The 25,773-nt window shown below is 39.1% G+C and overlaps 1 protein-coding gene across 4 annotated transcripts in view; it reads right to left on the bottom strand.

Annotated features, from left to right (window-relative positions):
- LOC149217642 (protein MEI2-like 2) overlaps window positions 1-25,773 on the bottom strand; it is a 266,211-nt gene that overhangs the window by 110,733 nt on the left and 129,705 nt on the right. For all 4 annotated transcript variants that reach the window (XR_016251281.1, XM_089393016.1, XM_089393017.1 and 1 more), the window contains exons 8-10: window positions 11,417-11,538; window positions 10,549-10,884; window positions 9,487-10,186 (exon numbers count right to left, since the gene is read on the bottom strand). Coding sequence is in view for 3 of the 4 variants with exons in the window: in XM_089393016.1 (XP_089249142.1) it covers window positions 9,487-10,186; window positions 10,549-10,884; window positions 11,417-11,538 (1,158 nt within the window). In the remaining variant the exon portion in view is untranslated. The remainder of the gene's footprint in view (window positions 1-9,486; window positions 10,187-10,548; window positions 10,885-11,416; window positions 11,539-25,773) is intronic.

Raw genomic sequence — 25,773 nt, 5'->3', positions numbered from 1 at the left:
CCTAATGCGGGAAAATTGATGCAGCAACTCTGAGGTTTTTATTATTATGCATTAGTAATCTGAGTACAATTCATTGGAAGCCCAACTAGTTATCCAATACAGAGAGACACTGAACAAAACAAATAGTGAGATGATCTCACCTTGTCACTGGAAGAATCTGACCATGTTCTCACTGGAAGGAGGCTCTGCATCCCTTTTGTGTCAGCCTCTACGTATATCTGCGTCAACCCTATGCAGTCTCTACATCACCTCAGCTAGGGACTGCGTTGCTCTTTCTCTGGATCCTCTGCTGCCCAAAAACTTCAATTTCCAGCCTCCTGGTCTCACACCCCGACTCTCGACTTCTGAAACTCGATTTCCTCAGCGGGAATTCGATCTTCCGATAAGCTCTGCGCTACCACAACGTCAGCCCTGCGTGCGCCAATGTCAGCCTCTCTCTGGACGTAATTCTGCCCTCTCTGCCTTGTACTCTCCGGCCCAAGAAAACTTCCCTCTTCTAGATACTATCTTTGCCCCTCACTGCAAAAGATCACTATCGAAAATCTCTCTGGCAACTGCTCTGCTTCAAAAAATCAAACTTTTGATCTCTCTCTGTGTGTCTTCTCCAAGTGCCCATCAAGCCTTCTCTTATAATCCTCTCGTTGATCAATCAACGACCCAGATTAGATACTAATCAATGGGTAGGATCATATTGACTTGACCTCCGCCTTCTCCTAGAAGTTTCACCCACAATTTATATAATACCCTTTAATTATTTTAATTTCTTAAGTTTAGACTTAGGGTCCCATTAAAAATAATTAATTATTTTAGTAAAACTGTCTCCGGGTGGAATTTCCCAAAACGATTTCTGGGCATCGAAGAATACATGTGTGTAAGCCTCCCTACAAAGTTTGAGACTTAGAGCACATCCGATGCTACCAGAAATCAACACTAAAAGGACATACCTTGTGAATATTTGAATGGGGTATGTGCGAGGTAGTGCAGTATCACACATAAAGCCTCCCATCATAATGCTCTCGAATGAATTGAGCTTGTCAAGTTAGGCCTCCATGATAGTGCTAGTTATATTGTTGATGCTTACAGTTGGCTTATCAATCCGACTCTTCTTATGAGAACTCTTCAGTTTGAGAATGATGTTGAATTGATTGTACAATTATGAATACCTCCCTAGTTAAGAGGGAGTTTTGGAAATGTAACTAGTTTCGGTCTTCATAATTGTTGTTGTATTCATTTGAATATGTACCTTATGTAACAAACAAAAAAAGGAAAAAAAAAAGTTCCTATTATAAAGCATGGGTTTCATGCTCCTTATTGATGGTCTTCTAGGTAAAAGCATGTTCTTTATGCTTCTAGGGTTTGTTAGGTCATAGGATTTATTGTCTTGAGTCAAGAGAGTCAACATCATATTTATAACACCCTTCTGGGAAAAAGTCGGCCCTAGAAGCTCCAAGTCGACCTAAAGGAGGGAATTCGACACCTTGGAAAGGCTATATAAAGGAGCAATTCGACCTCATTTGAGACTCACTCATCAATAAGTTGATCTCTCTTGAAAAGGTTTGAACTATGTTGTCGTCGGGATTGTAGAGGCACCACAACAATGCTCAAGATGGGGGTTGTCCCTCCGATCACCGCCCACTCCGTTATAGTTGTCTCTCATAAGCAGGCTATGGGGGGTAGTCCCTATGGAACGAGATGAAGGAAAACAAGTTGGAAACCACCTTGTTTGGGAGACACGGATGAGTGGCCTAGCCAATTGGTTAAATTCGAGCAAATTTATTGATTAGATTAGATTTTAAAAGTATGAGATCAGTGCCTTAATGGAGTCACAAATCCTTGCTTATAATAAATTGGAACCAAATGACCGGATGGACACTTGTTGCTTAAGATGATTGACTAACCTAAATGATATGCAAACCTATGAGCTATGTGTGATGCAGAGATCTTTGTTATTTTTAGTTAAATTCCTAATTTAGATGTCACATTCCCTTAACTATTTTGAAGTTGGGCTCCAAGGTAGGTTGTGGGGAGGAGGTAAACAGGAAGCAGGCTAGGGCCTGATTAACGATACCTTTTGTTGTGCTCCTGCCACCTGATGGCTCCGACGTTGCAGAGATTGTGGCTCTAATCACTGCAAGGTCACAGTGTTAACCACCAAAGAGTTGTCAATGCCTCTCAAGCCAAGTGAGAAGGGTTGTCCTATGTTTCTATCAACCTAGTTTATGCTAGGAGGTAAATTATTAATGCAATCTAGACTTCATATGCTAATGCAAGAGATTATGAGTGAGATTTGTCTTGAGCTAAGATTCACTGAGTTATTTAAGTACACAATGAGAATCTTCTTATAGTACGAGTACTCAACAATATTAAAACAACAATCCTTAAACGCGACAAGTCCAAACTTCAATAATATTCCACAAGATGCTTAATCAACTTATCCACTTATTAATCAAGATGTCAATCACAGTTCAACAAGATCATACATGATAATGCCAAAGAGATGAAAAACTTAAATTCTAAAGAAACCAACAATGTTAGTCACTTTAATCATGTAAATGCTAGGAACAAGTAACAAGATATGAAAACACTTAGGCACTTTATGTTCCAATGCTCTTTTTCATAAGTAAGTGACGAATATACAGCAGTAAATAAATGTTACTTTAATGACGCCTATGCTTACAATGCTGCAAAATGCGCCCAATTGCCAAGTAAACTAAGAAATCAGATGTATTACGGGCCTTTAAGGTATGTTTTCAACGAATTTTTCGGATCGTTAAATCACATATCAGCAAGCTAATGAGGCCCAAGCCAATGTCCAGGATGTCCAAAAATAGAAAAATTTCGCCAAACTTAAAAAAATCAATTTTTGGAGCTATTTAGATGATGTGATTCAGAAATTTCAGAACTGATATGTTTATTACAGCAGTGAAAAAGTGACAAATCAGCAACCAGCAATGCTTAAGACAAGCCCTAATATTTCCAAAAATAGTAAAATTTTCCCGGAAATTGAAAATTCAAATTTCTTAACCCTTTTTAAATATTTGTTTCAGCAGACTTGATTCAGCAATTTCCACAGAAAATTCCAGCAAGCAACAAGTTAGATCTAGGCCAAATTCAAGATGTACGTGTGGCCAAAACTTGTGAAAATTTAGATTTTAATTTTTTAAGTAATTTTGACCATTTAAAATGTGATTTTAGGGCTTAAAAATTATTGATTTGACTTTTGTAGTAAAATTGAAACAAAACAAGGATTTAGAGGTCAAACCCTAAGCCTAAGGCCTTGGAGATCCCGTGGTTGAAATTCGTTGAAACTTTGGGATCAAATTGCCGCTTGAAAAATATGAATTTTGAGACCTTAAACCTGCAAAACCGCTAAGTATTTAGCCTTAAAACTTCAGATTAGGGTGTCAAGTCAATTTAGTGCAAAAGAGGCCAAGAAAAGGGAGAACAAGGCTAAGGAAGACAAATTTGCGGGGATAAAAGGGCTAGGATGATAGATCGGGGACCGACGATGAAGGATATGGTCACAAATGGCCAACGCTATGCCTAATGAGGCTAGCACTAGGGATAGGTAGGCCTTAGAGGCCTAAGGAAAATCCCTACGGCCTATGATCTAAGGCCTAAAGGGCACAAAGGGGAGCCGCAAGCCCTTAGAGGGTTGCGGCCAAGGGAAGAGAGGAGAGGAGGCCGAGGGGAGAAAGGAGGGATAGGAGGCTGAGAGGAGAGGGAGAAGAGGCTGGGCGTAGGGACGAGGAGGGGACACAGGGCCTGCGGCAGGCCTAGGAGGGCCGAAAAGGAGGCCGCAAGGCCTTTTAAGCCTACGTCTAAGGTAAGGAAGGGAGGCCACAACACTTAAGGGTCATGGTCAGCCTTAGTAAGGTTGAAAACGCTGACGCAACGCCAGAGAGGGGGCATTGGGGTTAGGAGGAGAACACCAAGGCTAGGAGCCATGAAAACCTTGAAACCCTTGCTCAAAAAAAAAAAAATATTCTTCAGCTCATTGATTTTCTGAAAATTCTTCTATGGAAACCCTGTAAAAAATTCCAAGAGACTAGATCTTACCCTCCAAGGCCTACATCTAGCTCTCCTTCCACTTAACTCCTTGATTTAACCTGCAAAAATAAAATTACAACACCCAAACCCCAAATATATACAAAATAAATCTAAAAACCCCAACCCAAGTTAGAAGAATAATTTACAAATAAAATTACAAAATTATTTACAAATTATACAAGGGTTTTTAAAATAGATTTTGAGAAAATATTTTTTTATGATATTTTTTCCTTGAAAGAATGGCTAAAACGCTTCAGAAAAAATCATGCTCATTATAACCTTAGCAAAGATTCAATCCACCATATAAAAACTAAGGGTCCAAGCAAAGTAACCCCTGCCCACAGTTTGTGAACTTGGAGACCAAGGATTGAGTACCTACAAACACTATGTATTATCTCAAAATCATAATATAAAGTGCAACATAGGAACCCTGTAGTCAATACATACCACAAATCAACGAACAAGAACACCTCAAGTTTCACCCCAAAGTATTTTATTATAGTAGAAAAAATAGTTCCCAGCGAGAAAATGGTTTACAAAATGCTTCAGCATGAATTCTAGCCAGAGATCCAGATAACTAGAGACTCAACTGACTCTCTAATTTATATATAAATCCTCCTAATGGAAAAAAAACGGCTAGTTTATTTGATTCTTGTCAAAATAATCTTGGTCGTTGATAAACACTTCAAGATCTTTTAATCTTGGCCATTGATTTTTTATTTTTGAGGAATTTTCGAATTTATCATTTAATTCCATCTTAATTAGCTCAAAATTAATTATTTTGAGCTAATTTCCTCAAAAATTTGACTTTGACTTAATCACCAAAGTCTAAAGGTCAAAATTTTCTTGAAATATACAATATTCTCTTGGTGGAGGACCTTTAAAATTTGACTCTTTTAAGACCCACGTCTTTTTTCATTTGGAGAATTTATTTTTCTAAAACAATTTAAATTTGACTCCAATTAATTAATTTCTTGGCTTAGGATTTAATTTTATTTTGCCAAAGAAATTAATTAATTTACACGAGGGGATTTAATTAATTTTCCAACCCTCTAATACATAAGCTTTTTCATTTACAAGACTCAAAGGGAATACACATTTGGCTTAGACCCTCAAGACACATAACCCATCTGCAACACAATATGATCTAGTAAACCAAGTGATTTGTAATAAAATAATTAAGCCAACTAGCTTAAATTATTCCCAAACCACTTTTACATCAGACTCAACTAAAAACACTAGGACTCACCTAATAATTCGACAATAAATTTCACCCTAGCTTTGGGGTTTAAGCTGGAGGGAAAAAACCCTTCCAATTAGTCATGTCTAGAAACAGAGGCAATCAGCGAGATTAAAAAGGCTCCTAGAATGGAATTCGTTATCAAATTATAGGCTTGCCTAGGTTGTTACATAGACTCAAGGTTTTACTAAGATCATTTACAATATATAACTTATTGAATTGAGGCTTTCTGTGATCCATATCAATTATAAGAAGAGTTTCGGCGAAAATCACATGAAGAAAACATTTGTCGACGCGTTTCGAACCAACCAGTGTGGTTCATCGTCAGGACAAGTTGACGATGAACCACACTGGTTGGTTCGAAACGCGTCAACAAATGTTTTCTTCATGTGATTTTCGCCGAAACTCTTCTTATAATATATAACTTGCAGAATGGGATGACCATCACACATGGACTGTTGATATGTGATTTGATCCTTGTTGAAAAAGGTTGGGACTTTCGCTTCCCCGGAACTTTGACAATTTGAATGCAACAAGTTGCAGCTAGAAGAGGCAAGGAAGGTGGAGCAAAGGTTTAGAAGGCAAAAGGAGGCAAAGAACTCTTGTTTTGGGCTATATCTCTCTCACACGTGCAAAGTTCTAGGGTTACTGCACCTACAAAGGAGATCAAAGCTGCAGGTCCGAGTTGCAAGAGGATGAGGTGCAGTATTAAGTTGTTGGAAGAAGAAATATTTTGTCTTGACTCTTGACTTCATTGACCTTAGGAGGAATTGTCTTGCTTTAAGAAGGATCTCATGAAGAAGCGGAATTAGGGTTTTTGCAACAGCTACAGGGCCAAAGTTGCAAAACAAAGTTGTAGGATGAAGTTGCAAGATGAAGTTGCAGGGTCAAAGTTGTGGTCAAAGTTGCAACTAGAAGCAAGTTAATGTAGGATTGAAATGTGATCTTGCAAGGGTTGCCTTGGTACTTGGAGGACTTGGTCTAGGGTTTGGGTCTTTGTGATCTCACTTGAAGCAGATTCTATAAGAAGAGAAGAGTTTTTGGTTTTCAACTTTTCCCCTTGGAGGTGTTTTTCCCTAGCTTGGAGCCTAACTTATGTGTCCAATGTCTTTATTATTGTTGCTCTTGATATATGTTTGATGAAGGAGATCTAATAAATAAACACAAGAAGAATAATAAAGTTTACAAGAAGTATTAAGGTTAAGGAAAATTGGAATTACTAGCTACCACTTTGCATTTTCCAACAAAATCGACAAAACCCAGCACTCCCAATGACAGCAGCACAGGCACAAGAATGCCAGAAATGTAACCATTCATCTTTCTGAACAGGTTATAGAGCTGGACAGATGCCAAAGAATCTGCTTTGAATAATGGCTGCAACAAAGGCACAGTTAGGTCCCTTGCATCTCTAAATACTTTTTTCTGTCCAACACCAGCCAACATGCCAAAACATAATAAAGACCATAATCCAAATGAACGCACACAATGGCAGCCACCAATGAATTAACATTCAAAACCCTGATTCACAGACGGTTGTATGGGATAGCTTGCGCACACATTCTATTTCCTCACACAACATCTCCACAGATCCTCCTAGCTCCCAACAGTAAAAAACAATGACAATAACAATAAAAAATAGAAACAAGAACCATCATCTGCACGTTGACTTCAGATTGAATCACACAGATCTCTGCATCCCTTGCAAGCATCACTCAAGGGGTGAGATCTAGTTGAAAACTGAAAACCCATAGGCATTCAAAGCTCCATCTAGTGGTTGATGTATCCGCATCTTAGATTTGAAAAATGTTCAGGCCTTCAAAGTAGATGGGATGATACACGAACTATTGATCCTTGTGAGAGTTCCTGCATTTTCCAGTAGTTCCATCAAATGAAGTGGGATCCCTGGGACGCACACAGAGTCCAACAAAAACTTATAGCAATAAATGTTAAGAAGCACAAACAGATAGTGTTAAGAAGTGAGAAGTAAGAGCCAACAGTTTCAAGGCTACAGGCAAGAGTCTACGAATGAGCATACAGAGTTGGCCACAGATGGGCACACAAAGATACCGGACCAGGCTAGAGGACAATGAAGAGAATAACCAACTAACAACAGGCACTGAAATTTTGGCCACATATCCACGAATAAACAGAACCAGAAGAACCACGCAATGTTGGCCAGTAATGGAATGCAAGTGCAGCTACGTTTTATGGAGCATGCTGACCAGACAAATGAATGTAAAACTGGCACAAAGATTGTCAGACCAGAGAATAATAGGGAGAGTAATGGCCACAACAGCAGCAGGTGCTTCTGTACAAAAACGATGGTGGATACCAAACTGATGTTCTCAAAAAGACAGAGGCACTTCTGAGCAGGAATAAACTGCTCGGATACCACTGTTGGAACTCACAAAATTAGAAAACAGAGATTTAGGATAAACGTGAGAAGCATTCCTATTCACAAGATATACAAATAAATACATTTCACTAACCCTTGGCCTTCATATTCCAGAGGTCTCTTGAAGTTCTATGACTGTTGGCCTTCACTTGAGGCTTTTCGCCTTCCACTCAAGTGAATGTGCCAAATTCACATAACCCCGAAGGATTATGTTTCCAACACGCCCAAATCTACCCCAACTCAGAAACAATTTTACACCTTGCCACTTTTACAACTTTGCAGGTCCTAAACTTCTAATGCATTTCCAGGCACTTCCCGTGCATATATAGTGATTGACACAGTCTAACAATCTTTGATTGACAAAACAACCAAATATATAGAGCTTGGAATATGCCATGTAACAGTCCAAGAAATGTCTCAAACAAGGTTTGTACGCAAAAGTTGTTGCCTCAAAAAGTAGACATATTAACTAGGCACCTCGAGACCACATTTCTTTTGCCACACCATCTCCTGATGTTTTTGCCTCTTAGGGTTTTAGAATTTATGTCAGAAGGCAATTTCTACTTTCTATGATGGGCAATTACAGATGAGCATAGCCAACACGTCTCCTCAGATATGTTACCACCATTCTAGCTAGTTTGCATCACTTTACACATTGCAGTGTTTTCACCATTGCATTCATTAATAGAGTGTGGGTATCACTATATTATTGTGCTATTGCAATATCTCTGTGTTATTTTACCTATTACTCCTATCTTCATTTTATCCTCAACATAATCAAAATCAGAGGTGGTTTAAAACACCTACCTTATCAAACTATTTTTAACTACTAACACTTTATTTAAGGTTACCAAACATAATGTCACAACTCTAGTATTGGAGTGTTAATACTCCAACATAGGTCCTGGTTGACTTTTACAATATCGATACCCCAGAGTGATGGCATAACAATTAAATTAAAGGAGATTTCTATTCTGTCCAAACAAAGGGGATTTCCCCAACCTCCAAATAAAAAGAAAAAACTATGCAATTGGAACTTATAATTAAATTCTTATTAAAGATTCATCTAAGATAGTTCCTTTAGGAAATGATTTGAAATGTATTTGCTTTGAATGCCAAAATAGTGCAATTTTTGCGTCACGAACTCCAGTACCTATCTGCAATTTATGCTACATCCCTGCTGCCTCCTTTCTGTATTTCCACTACTAATTATGGAATGCAATTTGACACCTCTTTTCCGGTTACCACCCTATTAATATTCACTATGACTTTACTGTGCAATATTTATCATTGTCTCTCACTTTATTTCTCTCTTACAGAAATGTATAATATTGACATAATGAAATGAAAGAATACGTTAGAATCAAAATGAGAGACTAGGACACATAGATGTAGATTTTATAAAAATCCCTACAGATGCTAAAATCTACAGAACAGTGATAAAATATTCAATTCAGTATTACGGAAGTAATATGAAGAAGAGTAAAAGCTAAAATCCACTCCTCAAGTTAAACTTCCCAATAATAAATTACTTCCCTACAATCAAATATCCTAGATTTAAGTTCTAATTCATATAGATGAGTTCACGACTCCTAAAAGGTTCAGTTAAACTAAGCTTGTGCTAAGAAGACATGAATGAAGATCATATATTTCCTGGTAAACAGACAACCAATTTTTGTCACCAAGCTAGAAAAAACAATAACACAGCGAAATGATAGAGTTATAATGCAAATTTTTAGATATCACAGAGATTCAGAACAGGTAAGCATAACTTGTGACAGTAAAGCTGAGAACTGCTCACTTATTTGGAATATTCTTTATCATAAGTGTTGTTCGGGTATCTTCACCCCGGGAAATTTTATCTACATCAAGTTGAAACTGCTTCTTGTTTTCTACTTGATTCATGTAATTGCTGCCACTCCCACTTCTTCCTTGTTCATTTAAATCTTCTCCATTGCTGGATATTGATCCTAAAAACCCACATTCTGCAAACATGTTGACTCTGGACTGTGAAGGCATGGATCCAAAACTTCGAGACCCACTTTCAAGACTTACATGTGTTGCAAGAGGAGAACAGCCATTTAGAACACCATGCATGCCAGAATTTATCAAACGGCTTTCACTTGCAGAACTTAAGCTCATGGTGCCACATGCTCTAGGATATACAAAAGATGTAGTAGGTGACTCTGTTAAATAACCAAGCTGACCTTCTATAGACCGATTCCCTGAGGGAGCAGATCCAGCATGATAATTATGAAGTGGTATTGGAACAGAATTTCCATTGGATCCCTGTCCTCCAGAATACAGATAGCCATGGGGATAAGCGTAACTACTTAAATCAAATGAATGACCAAGACATGGTGTGCGCCATCCAGGATTCTGTATATGATGAGTGTAAGGACTTGGACTGCCCCACAAACGCTGAGAACCTGCCAAATCACAACTTCCACCAGAGCTTTTATTTGCCTGATCATATGCTGAATTGCTGGAAATATCCATTTCTGTTAAGAATCAAATTAATTTTATTAGATGGCATGCTAAACTCAATCCTCAATAATCCATGACAATCATAAGATTCTATTTAGCATAACATACTATCAAAATTAGATACCAGCAAAAATGTATTTCTGTTTTACCCAGCTCAAAGAAAATGCTTCTTTCTACTACAGTTTCTATTGTTCAGTGTTGTGTTTCCTTTCTTAAAAATGATGTAAAATTCTAGCACAAATGCCTTGCTCTCTCTAATCATCAAACAATAAAACATTTTGACTTATCCAGCATGTAAAATGAGCATTCATGCATGCCTAATTTAAATAACCACAAATTAAAGAGCCACTGCAGTATAGCTCTGACATGGTTTTACCTTCATGTCGTCCAACGGGAGTGGAACTTCTCAGTACTGGTACAGTTCCTCTGTTATAATGCATTAACTGCATGATCCTTGTATTTTGTTCTGGTAAAGAATGTGAATCGTGAAGATGGCCAATCTTTTCCATACTGTTTATGAATGACACTGGATCAGTGTAACTAGGCTGCCTCATCCCATTGCTAGTACTTCCAAATTTGGACAAAGGGGATACCACAGGTGGAATGCTTCTAGCCAATGCCGGTACAGGTTTGTTAGCTCCACTGCCAGGTGAATGCTCAAAATTTCGGAGAGAACCAGTGTCACTGGGATAGCTAAAATGTGCCCAAGGACCTGTTTATATATGATCAATTAGTTATCAATGTAGACTAATAATTCCAACATTTAAGAAACCAATAATAAAAGATTCCAATCCATGCAATTTCTACACCACACAAACACATGATCATAGAACAATAGATACTGTGTAATGAATATATGGCAAATTTCAACATTCTAATGACCATTTGATATAAAAACAAATCATGGCTGAACAGTAGATGTTTTTGAGACAGTTCAGATATAAAGAGCATTTTGTTATAAATATGATACAAGTATCCTTTCAGTTGAAATTATCAATATCCAATTAGGATGCCCTTTATATTTGACTGTTCAAATGCACTGCTGTCATAACCAATATACCAACTGGCTCAAATGATTGCAATTATAGAAGAATATGAATATACCACATTGCAAAGAATATTCGAATAAAATATTTGTAAAAAAATAGTCATAATATTTCAGCTGCTGGATTATTTTTTACAATGAAAAACATACATTCACCTTAATTCTCTCTGGGAAACATGACAATCACAAAGAATAAAACCTGAAGGTGAATTAATTGGCGAGAAGCCAACTTGTTGCCGATAATTGTTAATTTCATCACGCTCCAGATCCATGCCCAGCTGTTTTGTTATAGTTGAGCAGTTCCCAAGCATTGGAAGCACACTGGAATATATTTAAAACCATATCAGTGTTCACAAATAAATAACGTAAGAAAGAGACAATATCTCTCTGCAATTGAAACATTCTCTTTCAATATATTGGGAAGGAAATTCCTGTAATTCAAAAGAAACTGCCAATATCAACACAGTATAAGGATAATATAACTTCCAGCATAAAAACCTCAGTTACGTCTAAAATGCAATATTACTTACATAAAAGAAATCTTTATAGTGTTCTTGTCAAGTTAGAAAAATGTATCATATGAAGCAATGAACAGAATTTAGCCTTGCAAACTCTCTATCAGATTTATGTTTTATGAAATCATACTTCTTATATTCACATAGATATGTTTACATCATAAAAGAGAAATAACAAAGCAGAAGGATATATACAATGGCACTTATATCCTCTTCCTCAACGCTACTAAACCTGAAATAAAGTCCAAATCTGCATCATGCGCTAACAATTTGGCATCTTTGATAAGCAAAAGGCATATAGCCAATAGTTGCATGTGAACCCCATCCCTCCACATATGACAAAAAGCTGACAAAGAGCTTACCTTGTTCTCAGAAACATAAAAAATTTCCAAGAGACAAACAAAGCAAAGATCCTCATACAGTGTTAAATGCCACTGAAAGAAGAGCAAACTAAAGACTGAAAACCTGCAATCACCAAACAAAATAACATGCAAATGGACTCTACCCTAAAGAAGATCTGAATGTTTTGTCTGAAGACGATCCCAATGGTCACTCGCGAACTAACAATACCACAACATATGTTCACCATTTTGGAACTGTTGCAGATAACAGAGAAACCGTCAGGGAGACAGCTTTTAGCTAGTGAAGCCCTGCAATGAAGGCCCTGATAGATAGCTAGCCATGCAAACAATCATAGCTTACATGATACCCACACTGACCAGAGGTTGTGCAAACATTGAATCCAATGGTCCTTGTTGATTTGGGTAGCACCAAATGTGCTCTAGGCCTCAAATTTTGGAGGGAAGCTTGGACACATGTATTCTAAACAACCTAGAAAGAATTTTGGAAATTCCACCCAGAAGTGATTTTATTAAAATAGTTAATATTTTTAATGGGGTTCTTAAGTCTAAGCTTAGGAAAATTAAAATATTAATGGGTAATAATCTAATCTGGGGTGAAACTTATAAAAAAAGCCACGGATCAAGCCAAAGCAATCTGAGCCTTTGATTATGATTTAATCTAGGCCGTTGGTTGTCCAACAGGCAGATATAAGAAGGGGCTTGAGGGTCATTTGGAAAATACACAAAGAGATTGAGGAAATCAATTTTCTGAAGTGAGAAGTTTTTAGGAGGAAAAATCGATTAAAGAGATCTCTTGCAGTTGAGGGGCAGGGATAACAGCTTCCGGAGAGAGAGATTCTCAGTCGGAGATACATCAGCAGAGAGAGGCGGAGAGTGATTCAGAGGCTGACGCAGGGCCAGAAGGGCCACACAGAAGCAGCGCAGAGGGAGAGAGAGAAAGTCGAAAATCAGAGCAAAGGGTTAGTTTCAACAGCCGGAAATCGGGGTGTGAGACCGGGAGGCTGAGAGCAGTGACTCTGGGCTACTGATCGATTCCCCAGTTGGGTGATGTTGTGCCTGAGAGGGTTGACGTTGGGACAACGTAGAGGCAGCGCAGTGATAACGCAGAGCCTGCCAGGGGCACCTCATCCAGTAGTCGGAACAGCCGAGACTTTTTCTCAGTGATTGTGTGAGGTAAAACTCACAAAGCTTCTGCCAGTATTTCTCTCTGTAACTGAATAACCCTGTGAGGTATTCAGTGATGTATTCAGAATTTGCTACTGCTTAATAATAATAAACCCTCAAAGTTGTTGCACTGGTTTTCCCGCATTGGGTTTTTCCAGGACTTTTGTCCAAAAATAAACGTGTCCTATGTGTTTCTATTTTCCTTGCTCAGTTTCTATGTTTCAGAATCATATTTAATTGTAGGCTACTTCAATAATTTACTTCAATGTTTCAAGAAGAAATCTAAAATAAGCTTGTAACATAATTTACAATCTCTGTGAAGTAGATTCAGTTGGTTGCAACAGGATTACTAAGATTGTTAGATCTAGAAATTTTCACATGGTATCAAAGGTGTCGATGTGAAACAGGGAAGAGGAGATCTAGAACTGAAGGAAGGGCCAATTTGTTGCAGCAAGAAGCAGTTCGAATCCCCTGAGGGATTGCGCAGTTCTAACCAGGAGGGCTATATTTTCATGGGTGTCTCTATCTGAGTGAGCCGACAAAGAGGTAAGACTGACAAATCGAAAACTTGCCAAGGCAAAGGGAACTACGCAAAGCCACGCAGAGCTAGAGGGACACAGTTTTCTGCAAGCTGAGTGATGGGCAGAAAAGTTGTCAGAAGAAAGAAGCAGATCGCATAGTGAGGGAATACTTCCTCAGTGATTTCTTGCCAAGGAAATGAGTATTTCTCATTTGCTGAGCCACAGAGGAGCAACAGCTTACCAACTCCATCAGGGAGTACATAAACCAGCCTAGGAGCTATGCAGTTGGGAGAAAGAGGGAGTTGTTCAACATTTTTCGAAGGATATGGCAACCAGTGGCTTGAGGGATTAGGACAGGTTGGACGGGGCTTCCAACTATGCCATCTGAAAGACTAGAATGTCTTTCCTTCTAGATGAGCATGCCCTCAAGACGTATGTTGATAATGTGGTAGCTGAATCTGCGGATGCAGATCCGCTAAATAAGTACAAGGCTGAGATGTCAAAGGCCAAGAGGATGATCCTGGATGGAGTCAAGGGTCACGTGGTGTGCCACTTTGCTAGCAAAGAGAACACCAAGGAGATGTGGGATGCCCTGGCCACATTGTATCAGGGATCTTCCAAGCAGCAGAACATGTACTTAGAACAGAAGTTGAGATCTGCTCAAATGTAGAACAGAGAACGTGTGGATCCATTCCTCACGACACTGAAGGAGACCCGTGATGAGTTGTCGGTTGCGGGGCATACACCTCAAGATTCGGAGTTAGTGAGAGAGGCTCTAAATTTTGTCTGGGATGACTGGTAAGTCTTTGTCCAGAGTATCCTGGGTAGAGCAGCATTGCCAAATTGGGACAAGATGTGGGCAGCTCTCAAACAAGAGGAGCTGAGGAGAGAACTGCTCAAGGTCAAACTTGACGGGAGCGACAACAGCAGTGGGTCAAAACCCAAAGTAGAGGAGGAGGATAACACAGCCCTTGAATCGAAGGATAGCAGGGGCAACTGAGATAAAAGAAGGACGTCTCCAAGGTGAAGTGCTTCAGATGTGGTAAGATGGGCTACTATGCATCCCAATGTCCTTTGAAGAAAAAGGACAAGGATGAGAAGCATGATCCTAAGGTTGCAGCCGCAAAAATCGAACAGGAGGAGGAGTTCACCATGAAAGCCAAGATACCTCCATGAGGGAGATGGGTTGATATAGAACTGTAGTTTGATAAAGCTACAGATGGGCAGGATTCTTGAGGAACCCACCTCTTGGATCATCACCTTGCTACGGGAGCCCATGATTAGTAGTAGCGGGATGGAGGAGTTTTCAGTTGGTGCCATGGAGTGTTGATTCGATAGACCTACTGGTTAGTAGTGTCAGAATGTGAGCAGGGCAGAGCAAAGAGGCAACAGTGCGAGGAGGCACAGTGCAGAGCTTCAGTAGCGCAGTGGCTTCAGAAGACAGTGTGGGACTAGCAGTAGTCAAGATTTCAGCACCAAGGTGTATCCACTAGATACTTGTCCAGTTTTGGATGTTTTCAATTGCTTCTCTCAGCCAGTGAGTTGAAGTACGGATGTAGTGATATTAGTGGCAGTGCTAACAACATAGCAGATGTAACATTTGAGAGGGAGCTGCAATACAGATGTAGCATTGGCAGTGGCAGTGTCAAAGGCAACAGTACAGTTGCAGCAACAGCGCAGTAGTTGGTGGACAGTACATCAGACATCAGCAGCACAGAGGACAATGCTTCAGAGTCAGCGCAGTATTCAGTAGCAATGTATTGCTAGAGCACATTCCTCGCTAAAACAAAGTGTTGATTTGGGGAAGCATCGGATCTGCTCTAGGCCTCAAATTTTGCAGGAAAGCTTGGACACATGTATTCCAAAGAACCAAGAAAGCATTTTGGGAAATTCCACCCATATGTGATTTTATTAAAATAATTAATATTTTTAATGGGGTTCCTAAGTCTAAACTTAAGAAAATTAAAATATTAATGGGTATTAATCTAATCATGGGTGAAACTTATAGAAAAAGCCACAGATCAAGCCAAAATGATCTGAGCCTTTGATTATGATTTAATCTAGGTCATTGGTTGTCCAACAGGAAGATGTAAGAAGGGGCTTGAGGGTCATTTGGAAAATACAAAGAGAGATTGAGGAAATCGATTTTCTGAAGGGAGAAGTTCTCAGGAGGAAAAATCAATTGACAAGATCTCTTTCAGTTGAGGGGCAATGATAACAGCGTTCGAAGAGAGAGATTCTCAATCAGAGATACATCAGCAGATAGAGGCAGAGAGTGATCCAGAAGCCCTAACACAGGTCTAGAAGGGCCACGCAGAAGCAGCACAGAAGGAGAGAGAAAGTCGAAAATCAGAGCAAAGGGTCGGTTTTAGCAACCGGAAGTCGGGGTGTGAGACCAAGAGGCTGAGAGCAGTGACTCTAGGCTACTGATCGATTCCCTAGTTGGGTGATGTTGTGCCTAAGAGGATTGACACTGGGACAGCGTAGAGGAAACGCAGTGATAGCGCAGAGCCTGCCATGGGAACCTCATCCAACAGCCAAAACAGCCGGGACTTTTTCTCAGTTATCGTGTGAGGTAAAACTCAAAAAGCTTCTGCCAATATTTCTCTATGTAACTGAATAACCCTGTGAGGTATTCAGTGATCTATTCAAAAGTTGTTACTGCTTAATAATAATAAACCCTCAAAGCCCCTGCACCGGTTTTCTCGCATTGGGTTTTTTCGGGGACTTTTGTCATAAAATAATTGTGTCCTATGTGTTTCTATTTTCCTTGCTCAGTTTCTATGTTTCAGAATCATATTTAATTGGCGTAGGGTGCTTTAGTAATTTACTTCAATGTTTCAAGAAGAAATTTGAAATGAGCTTGTAACATAATTTACAATATAGGTGAAGTAGATTCAGCTGGTTGCAGTAGGATTACTGAGATTGTTAGATCTAGAAATTTTCACATGGTATCAAAAGTGTTGATGTGAAACAGGGAAGAGCAAATCTAGCACTGAAGCAAGGGCCAACTTGTTGCAGCAAGCAGCAGTTCGAATCCCCTGAGGGATTGCACAGTTCTAGCCAAGAGGGCTATATTTTCGTGGGTGTCTCTCTCTGAGTGAGCCGATAAAGAGGTAACATTGCCAAATCGAAAACATGCCAAGGCAGAGGGAACTACCGAGAACCACGCAGAGCTAGAGGGACGCAGTTTTCTGCAAGCTGAGTGCTGGGCAAAAACGTCGTTAGAAGGAAGAAGAAGATCGCATAGTGAGGGAATACTTCCTTAGTTATTTCTTGCGAAGGAAATCAATATTTTCATTTGCTGAGCCGCAGAGGAGCAGCAGCTTGACAGCTCCATCAGGGAATGCGTAAGGCAGCCTAGGAGCTATGAAGTAGGGAGAAAGAGGGAGTTGTTCGACATTTTTCGAAGGATATGGCAACCAGTGGCTTGAGGGATCAAGACAAGCTGGACAGGGCTTCCAACTATGCCATCTGGAAGGCTAGAATGTCTTTCCTTCTAGACGAGCATGCCCTCAAGACGTACATTGATAATGTGGTAGTTGAACCTATGGATGCAAATCCGCTAAAGAAGTACAAGGTTGAGATGTCAAAGGCCAGGAGGATGATCTTGGATGGAATCAAGGATCACATGGTGTGACACGTTGCTAGCAAAGGGACCGCTGAGGAGATGTGGGATGCCTTGGCCACATTGTATCAGGGATATTCCAAGCAGTGGAAGATGTACTTAGAATATAAGTTGAGATCTGCTCAGATGCAGAAGGGAGAACGTGTGGATCCATTCCTCACGAAACTAAAGGAGACTCGTGATGAGTTGTCGACTGCGTGGCACACACCTCAGGATTTGGAGTTAGTTAGACTAGCTCTAAATTCCTTCTCGAATGACTGGCAACTCTTTGTCTAAAGTATCCTGGGCAGAGCAGCATTACCAAATTGGGACGAGATGTGGACAGCTTTGAAACAAGAAGAGCCGAGGACAGGCCTGCTCAAGGTCAAACTTGACGGGAGCAGCAACAGCAGTGGGTCGAAGCCCAAAGTAGAGGAGGAGGATAACACAGCCCTTGCATCGAAGCGATAGCAGGGGCAACAAAGACGAAAGAAGGATGTCTCCAAGGTAAAGTGCTTCAAATGTGGCGAGATAGGCCACTATGTATCCCAGTGTCCTTTGAAGAAAAAGGGAAAGGATGAGAAGCATGATCCTAAGGTTGCAGTTGCAAAAATCAAACAGGAGGAGGAGTTCGCCATGACAGCCAAGATAACTCGAGTAGGGAGGTGGGCTGATATAGGACTGTAGCTTGATAAAGCTACAGATGGGCATGATTCTTGAGGAGCCCACCTCTTGGATCATCACCTTGCTACGGGAGCCCATGATCAATAGTAGTGGGATGGAGGAGTTTTCAGTTGGTGCCAATGGAGTGTTGATTCGACAGATGCAGTGGTTAGTCGCACCAGACTGTGAGCAGGGCAGAGCAGACAGGCAACAGTGAAAGGAGGCACATTGTAGAGCTTCAGCAACGCAGTGGCTTCAGAAGACAGCGTGGGACTAGCAGCAATCAGGATTTCAGCACCGAGGTGTATCCACTAGATATTTGTCCAATTTTGGGTGTTTTCAGTTGCTTCTATCAACCACTGAGTTGCAGTACGGATGCAGAATTAGCAGTGGCAGTGCTAACATCATCACAGATGCAACATTTGAGAGGGAGTTGTAGTACAGATGTAGCATTGGCAATGGCATTGTCAAAGGAAGCGGTCCAGTTGCAGCAGCAGCGTAGTAGTTGGTGGACAGTAGGTCAGACATCAGCAGCGCAAAGGATGATGCTTCAAAGTCAGAGCAGTATTCAGTAGCAGTGTATTGCTAGAGCACATTCCTTGCTAAGAGGGAGTGTTGATTTGGGGTAGCATCGGATGTGCTCTAGGCCTCAAATTTTGCAGGGAGGCTTGAGCACATGTATTCCAAAGAACCAAGAAAGCATTTTGGGAAATTTTACCCAAAAGTCAGTTTATTAAAATAATTAATAGTTTTAATGGGGTTCCTAAGTCTAAACTTAGGAAAATTAAAATATTAATGGGCATTAATCTAATCAGGGGTGAAACTTCTAGAAAAAGCCACGGATCAAGCCAAAACAATCTGAGCCTTTGATTATGATTTAATTTAGGTTGTTGGTTGTCCAACAGGAAGATATAAGAAGGGGCTTAAGGGTCGTTTTGAAAATACCCAGAGAGATTGAGGAAATCAATTTTCTGAAGTGAGAAGTTCTCAAGAGGAAAAATCAATTGAAGAGATCCCTTGCAGTTGAGGGGCAGGGATAGCAGCTTCCGGAGAGGGAGATTCTCAGCCGGAGATACATTAGCAGAGAGAGGCAGAGAGTGATCCAGAAGCCTCGACGCAGAGGCTGACGCAGGGCCTGATGGGCCACGTAGAAGCAGCGCAGAGGGAGAGAGAGAAAGTCGAAAATCAGAGCAAGGGGTCAGTTTTAGCAGCCAGAAGCCAAGATGTGAGACCGGGAGGCTGGGAGCAATGACTCTAGGCTACTGATCGATTCCATAGTTTGCCTAAGAGGGTTGACTACTAGGACAGCGTAGAGGCAGCACAGTGATAGCGCAGAGCCTGCTAGGGGCAACTCATGTAGCAGTCGGAACAACTGGGACTTTTTCTCAGTGATCATGTGAGGTAAAACTCACAAAGCTTCTGCCAGTATTCCTCTCTGTAACTTAATAACCCTGTGAGGTATTCAGTGATGTATTCAAAATTTGCTACTGCTTAATAATAATAAACCCTCAGAGTTGTTGCACCAATTTTCACGTATAAGGTTTTTCCAGGGACTTTTATCCAAAAATAATTGTGTCTTATGTGTTTCTATTTTCCTTGCTCAGTTTCTATGTTTCAGAATCATATTTAATTGGCATAGGTTGCTTCAGTAATTTACTTCAATGTTTCAAGAAGAAATCAGAAATAAGCTTGTAACATAATTTATACTCTAGGTTAAGTAGATTCAGCTGGTTGCAGTAGGATTCCTGAGATTGTTAGATCTAGGAATTTTCACAGTCCCTAGTAGCTAAAGGCACCCAACATTCATAAAGTACAGAGCCAAGCTCATGAAACTAATGCAAGATGGAGCACAACTTACACAAGCCATCCTAAACTAGTGTGCATCAACAATGCCAAACCCAATCATGCCATGCGGGTCTTGACACATTCAGGTCCATCTCAAACATAGTCTCCTATAGAATAAGTCTCCATGTTGGTAGGTTGATCTACAAAGAACAAGCCAAAATCAAGTGTTATGGTTCACCAGTGACTAGTCCTTCCGGTAACATGCATCTGCATCTCTCACAGATTACACCAAATAAAGATACCCTTCTTGCTACACTGTTGATATCCTAAAAGCATGGGAGATCAGCAATACAAGTGTCTTGAATCATCTAGCTCCAAATAGGATGTTTTGGCAAATCCCATCCTACATGACTTCTAGCCATATACTAGCTCTAGGTTGCATTAAGCAGGGACTTTTTTTTGGAAGTGAAGCATCCCAAAAGCGTTTATTATTATTACTATTATTATTATTATTATTTGCATTTGCATTTATATTCAAAAAAACATCCAGAGTGCCAAATTAGTTGCTAAATATATCAAAGCATGCATATTTTGTACACAAATCACGATAGAAATCGTATCCATAGTACATTAATGATTAATACTTGAGCATCAACCATCTAGAATCTAGATTCCTCTCCTCTTGTCTAGCTTTTGCCTTTACTTCGATTCTCTAGGATATTAGCAAACATTATCCAATTTTGATCAAACTATCGAATCCAAGACTTGTAATATGGCAGGAGAAGCTTAACATGCCTGATCAATGATTTTCACTTGAGTGAAGGGTACATTTTTCCTAAGCCCGTGACAAAGGAGTTCAAGAATCAACAACATCAACATTGGTGTACATATAGGGTCTGGTGTTGTTGATTAAATGTCAATCACATACCCTCATACATGAATTCCAAAACCCCATTGATCCTGAAATCCTAAAAACTGTTAAGTCTACTGGATTTTGAATCGGATATAAAATTTTATTTTCTCCATATTTAAAGAAACCCGTCATCTCAATCTCTTCCAACATACCTTCGTTCAACCTTGGTGTCATAGGATCTCGAGAATGGTAATATGTGAAATCAAGGTCCACAGAATCATCATCTAACCCTAAATACGCACTGGAAGCTTTCTCAAAATGCATCAGAATGCCACCGTACAGCGCCATACCACACAAATTGTTGGGGTTCAAGTCCCGAAGCTTCTTGTCTTCTATATATCTCAGGTCCCAAATTTCGGTTTATATGTTTTCTATGTATAATATTGGTTGAGTCGTCTCGGCCATTGCCTCATCCTAGCATGAGAAACAAAGATAGATAGATGATAGATCGGATCACTGGCCACTCTTATATAGATATATAATACCAGGCACAGTCGAAACTTTGCATGCACATTTCAAGATTCATCTGAGAGGGTCAGAATACTAAAAAAAAATCTCCATATTTTCATGCAAAGTCCACGGTTTCCGCCGCCTTTGATGTTACACGCTCGGATGTTGGCTCTGCCAGCTGCTTTGCTCTTCTTATGCCCCTGCGGATGAAACTGTAATTAGGTCTGATAAACGAGCTAGGGTTATAAGCAAGCCGATGGAGGAGTTGTTTAAAAACACTATAAACTAAGTTATGCCCTTCCTTTATTATATGATTTTTAACTTTTATTTAGTTAGTAATTTTATTTATAAAATATAATTTGAGTGATAGATGTTAAGAAAGCATTCGAGTTTATTTTTATAGTTTAATTTTAATTTAAAAATAGGTAATTATAGCTTCCTTTTTTAATGAGAAATTATATTATTAGTTTATATCATATAAATGTTTATTAAAAATTTTAAATATATAAAAAGGTTCAGTCATTAGATTTAGGTATACAATTTTAAATATATATAAAAGTTCAGTCATTAGATTTAGGTATGCAATTTGTCTATAAAGAAACCAAGATCATAAAACGCTAAACAAAGTAAAAGAAATGTAGAATCTAAGAGTATGAATAAGTTCATATGAGTGTGTAAGAGTGTCGTTCGCTATCTTCTAAATATTATTTTCTAGTGCCACTCTACTTTTAGATAATTTATATGTTTCATAATTCTTATCTTTATCTACCAGTAAAAGAAATGTAAGAAATGTTGATTTTAGAAGCACAATGTTATGGAAAAGAGATTATATTATGGAGTTAGAAAAAATAAATTCTCATATCATTCTTTGAATCATAACTACAAAGTATTCTCATATCATTCCTTGAATCATAAGTACAAAGTAGCTCGTTTAGTTTCAATTAAAAATTTAAGAAAAATCACATTTAAATTCTGTATACAAGTACATGTTATTTAATTTTTTTTATTTTTCATTGTACATTTTTGCTTATAATTTGTTTTTTTGTCTCTTGTATTAATCAGGGAAATCATGGAGAGTGGTAGTTCAATACCAAGTGGATATGAAAATTATTCTCTTCCTCCAATTTGAAGTGGTCAAGTCCAACAAAGCACAAACCCGAAGAAACCCTTGTTAAAACTTGTGAATAAAATTACTAAAAACAAGAAAAAGAATAGTGGTGGTTATGAAGAATGGATGTGCACATTGTGTAACCATGTGTTTAAAGAAAGTTACACTAGGTTGTGGCATCATCTTCTATCCCTATTTGGTGATGGTGTAAAGGGTTGTACATGTACTATTGAGAAAAGGATGGAGTTGACAAAGCTTCATATGGCTTCCCTAGGATCCAATGTAATGAACTTGGACAATGATTGTAATTTTGAAGGACCTAGATCATCTTCCCATGATATGGAAAATTCAGTTAATCAAAATGCATCAAACCAATTTGAGTCTGTGGGTGGGTCTACTTCTGGGAGGAGTAAGAGGCCCACTAGTTTTGCCCAGGAACAAATTTCTAAAATCTACAATATAGTACATAGGGATGAGGCTGATGATGCTATTGCTGATTTTTTTATGGCAAATGGAATTTCATTTAATGCTACCCATTCTCCACATTACAAAGAAATGGTGCGAAAAATCATACTTGTTGGGCTAGGATATGCACCTCCAAATTACAACAAAATGAGGACATCATTGTTAGATAAGGGGGTGACAAGAATGCAGGGGCTTATGGGCCCCCTTAAACAATCTTGGATTTATTCAAGATGTTCAATAGTTATGGATGGTTGGATAGACATTGTTGAATATTATTGTTATATCTCCAGCTGGGCCCTATTTTTTAAGAGCAGTTGATTGTAGTGGGAAACTAAAGGATGCTACCTTCATGTTTGAAGTATTGAAAGAAGCAATTGATGAGTTTGGTCCTTCAAATGTAGTACATGTAATCACAAATGCAACCCATGTTTGCAAAGCAACAGGTTTGATGGTTCAAAGTCAATATAGGCATATCTTTTGGACTCCTTGTTGTGAACATGCCTTGAATAATGTCCTCAAAGACATTGGAAAAATATCTTGGATTGCAAAACTCATTTTAGATGCAGGCGATGCACAAATGCACATTTGCAACCACCATGCCTCTTTAGCAATCTATAGGATGTATTCAAGGAAGAGATTTTTGAAACCTACAGAATCAAGATACGCTACATACTTCATTCTTCTTCAATGTATAGTTGAGGTGGATGCATCCTTACAAGCCACTGTTGTTTCCCAAGAGTGGAATGCATGGTCCGAATCTAAATCAGTGCAAGCAAAGAAGATAAGAGAGCAGCTTCTCAATGATGATTGGTGGTCTGATTGTAAATATGATGTTTCTTTCACAACTCCAATTGTGGAGTTGATTAGGCATGGAGATTTTGATTCCCCCACCCTTGGAGAAGTTTATGAATGTATTGACAGCATGGTAGGCAAGATAAGGCACATCATTCAGGATAGAAACCCCTATTTAGAGTTCTTCAAAGAAATTCATAAAATAATAGGGTAGAGATGGATCAAACTCAATACCTTCTGTTCACATGGTTGTTTATGCCCTTAATCCAAAGTGGTATATGGAGAGACCAAATAGAGTTCTACCCATTGATGATGAAGAAGTGAAACAAGGCTTTCTTGATGCCATATGCAAAATCTATACACCTAATGAAGCAACTATAATGCAGGAACAATTTATTGATTTTGCTACCTTAAACCCTTCCAAATTCTCTTAAGATGCAAGGGTGGACATCAACATTTATGCACAAAGGAATCCCATTGGATCGTGGAGAATGTATGGGGGGAAAGCCAAAGATCTTCGAAATCTTGCTTCATACTTGCTATCTCAGGTTTCTAGTTCATCGGCAGTTGAAAGGAATTGGTCTACTTATAGTTTCATTCAGTGTTGTTAAAATCGCGATAAAATCGCGATTTTATCGGAAAATCGCGATTTTTTCGCAAATCCGATTTTATCGCGATTTTTATCGATAAAAATCGGCATTTTTTTTTATAGGCGATTTTTTCGAAAAAATCGCGAGTTTTTCGAAAAAATCGCGATTTTTTCGGTTAAAATCGCCAGAGGCGCGGGCAGCGGGCGTTTTATATAGAAAATCGATTTTTATTTTATTTCATTCAGCAGTCCGCGCGGAGGAGGAGGAGAAGAAGTGAGGGAGAGGGTTGCCGTCGGATTTGGGAGCGAATCCAAGCGATTTTAGGAGGAATCCAAGCCAAGATCACCAATTTGTCCATAAACCAGGTATGTAGATTAATTTTTTTTTGTTTTGCTTCTATAAAAACTTTGTTTTTCATTGTTTTTAAAGAATTTTTGGAAATTTTTCATTGATTTGGGATGGGTTATTTGTTATGACTATGAGAACCAATTTTTTATTTTTATTTTCTCATTTTCTTTAAACATTGTTTATTTTTTTTTATTTTTCATTGTTTTTTTGCATTTGCCATTGGCATTTGGTTGGGTAACTTGGGTTTAGAAATTGGGATTTTGGAAATAATTAACTTGTAATTTTGCAAATGCTAAATTGTAATTTGTATTATGTAATCCTAAATTCCTATTTCCTAATCCTTATTTTTAATTTTTTCCATAGGTTTGCAAATTCAAAATTCAAAAACAAACATGCCAAGGAAATTGGATCCTTTCTGGGAATATGGTGACCCTAAAACTCCGAATGATAGACAAAACTTGTATTGCAAGTTGTGTGGAAAGGAGATATTCGGGGGGGTGTACAGGTTGAAGTTCCACCTTGCAAAAATCCCTGGACGTGATGTGGTGCCCTGTCCTAATACAAATGCTGAAATTATCCGAAAAGCCATGAGAGCATTGGGAGAATTAGAGCACTCTAAAGAGGCCAAAGAAGAACTCAAAAGGCAACTAAAAAGGTCAGCTAAAGGAAGTGGGCCAAGTGGCACTGGTTCTACTGCAGCGTCAGTCAATCCGGTAGCTGCATCATCATTTTTTGTTCCTCGAACCACACCTGGTGCACAACCAACTATCGGTTCAATGATGAAAAGAACTGAAAAAGAACAAGCTGACAAGTTGATGACAAAATTTCTCCTCTGGAGTGATATTCCTTTCAGCATTGTAAGGAATAATCCATTTTTCCAACCTACTGTTGATGCTATTGCCAGTGTTGGCTCGGGGTACAAAATCCCTTCTCTTCATGATTTCAGAGGCCGGCTTCTTCAAGATGAAAAGCGTGACTGCACCCAAAGATTGGAGGATTTTAGGGAATCCTGGGCACAAATAGGATGCACTGTTATGTCAGATGGTTGGACTGACCAAAAGGGGAGAACCCTTATAAACTTCTTGGTTAGTTGTCCCAGGGGGACTATGTTTATCAAATCTATTGATGCAACTCATCAAATCAAAGATGCAAAAAATTTATGTGATTTGCTGGATGTGTTTATTTTGGAGGTAGGTGCAGAAAATGTTGTCCAAGTCATAACGGACAACGCTGCAAATTATGTTGCTGCTGGTAGAATGCTTATGGACAGGCA

The sequence above is a fragment of the Pinus tabuliformis genome, chromosome 1_1 (genome assembly GCF_031772625.1).
Source record: "Pinus tabuliformis cultivar Carrire ecotype Pingquan chromosome 1_1, CPIR1, whole genome shotgun sequence".
Taxonomy (NCBI): domain Eukaryota; kingdom Viridiplantae; phylum Streptophyta; class Pinopsida; order Pinales; family Pinaceae; genus Pinus; species Pinus tabuliformis.
This window is presented reverse-complemented; position numbering and strand designations above follow the sequence as displayed.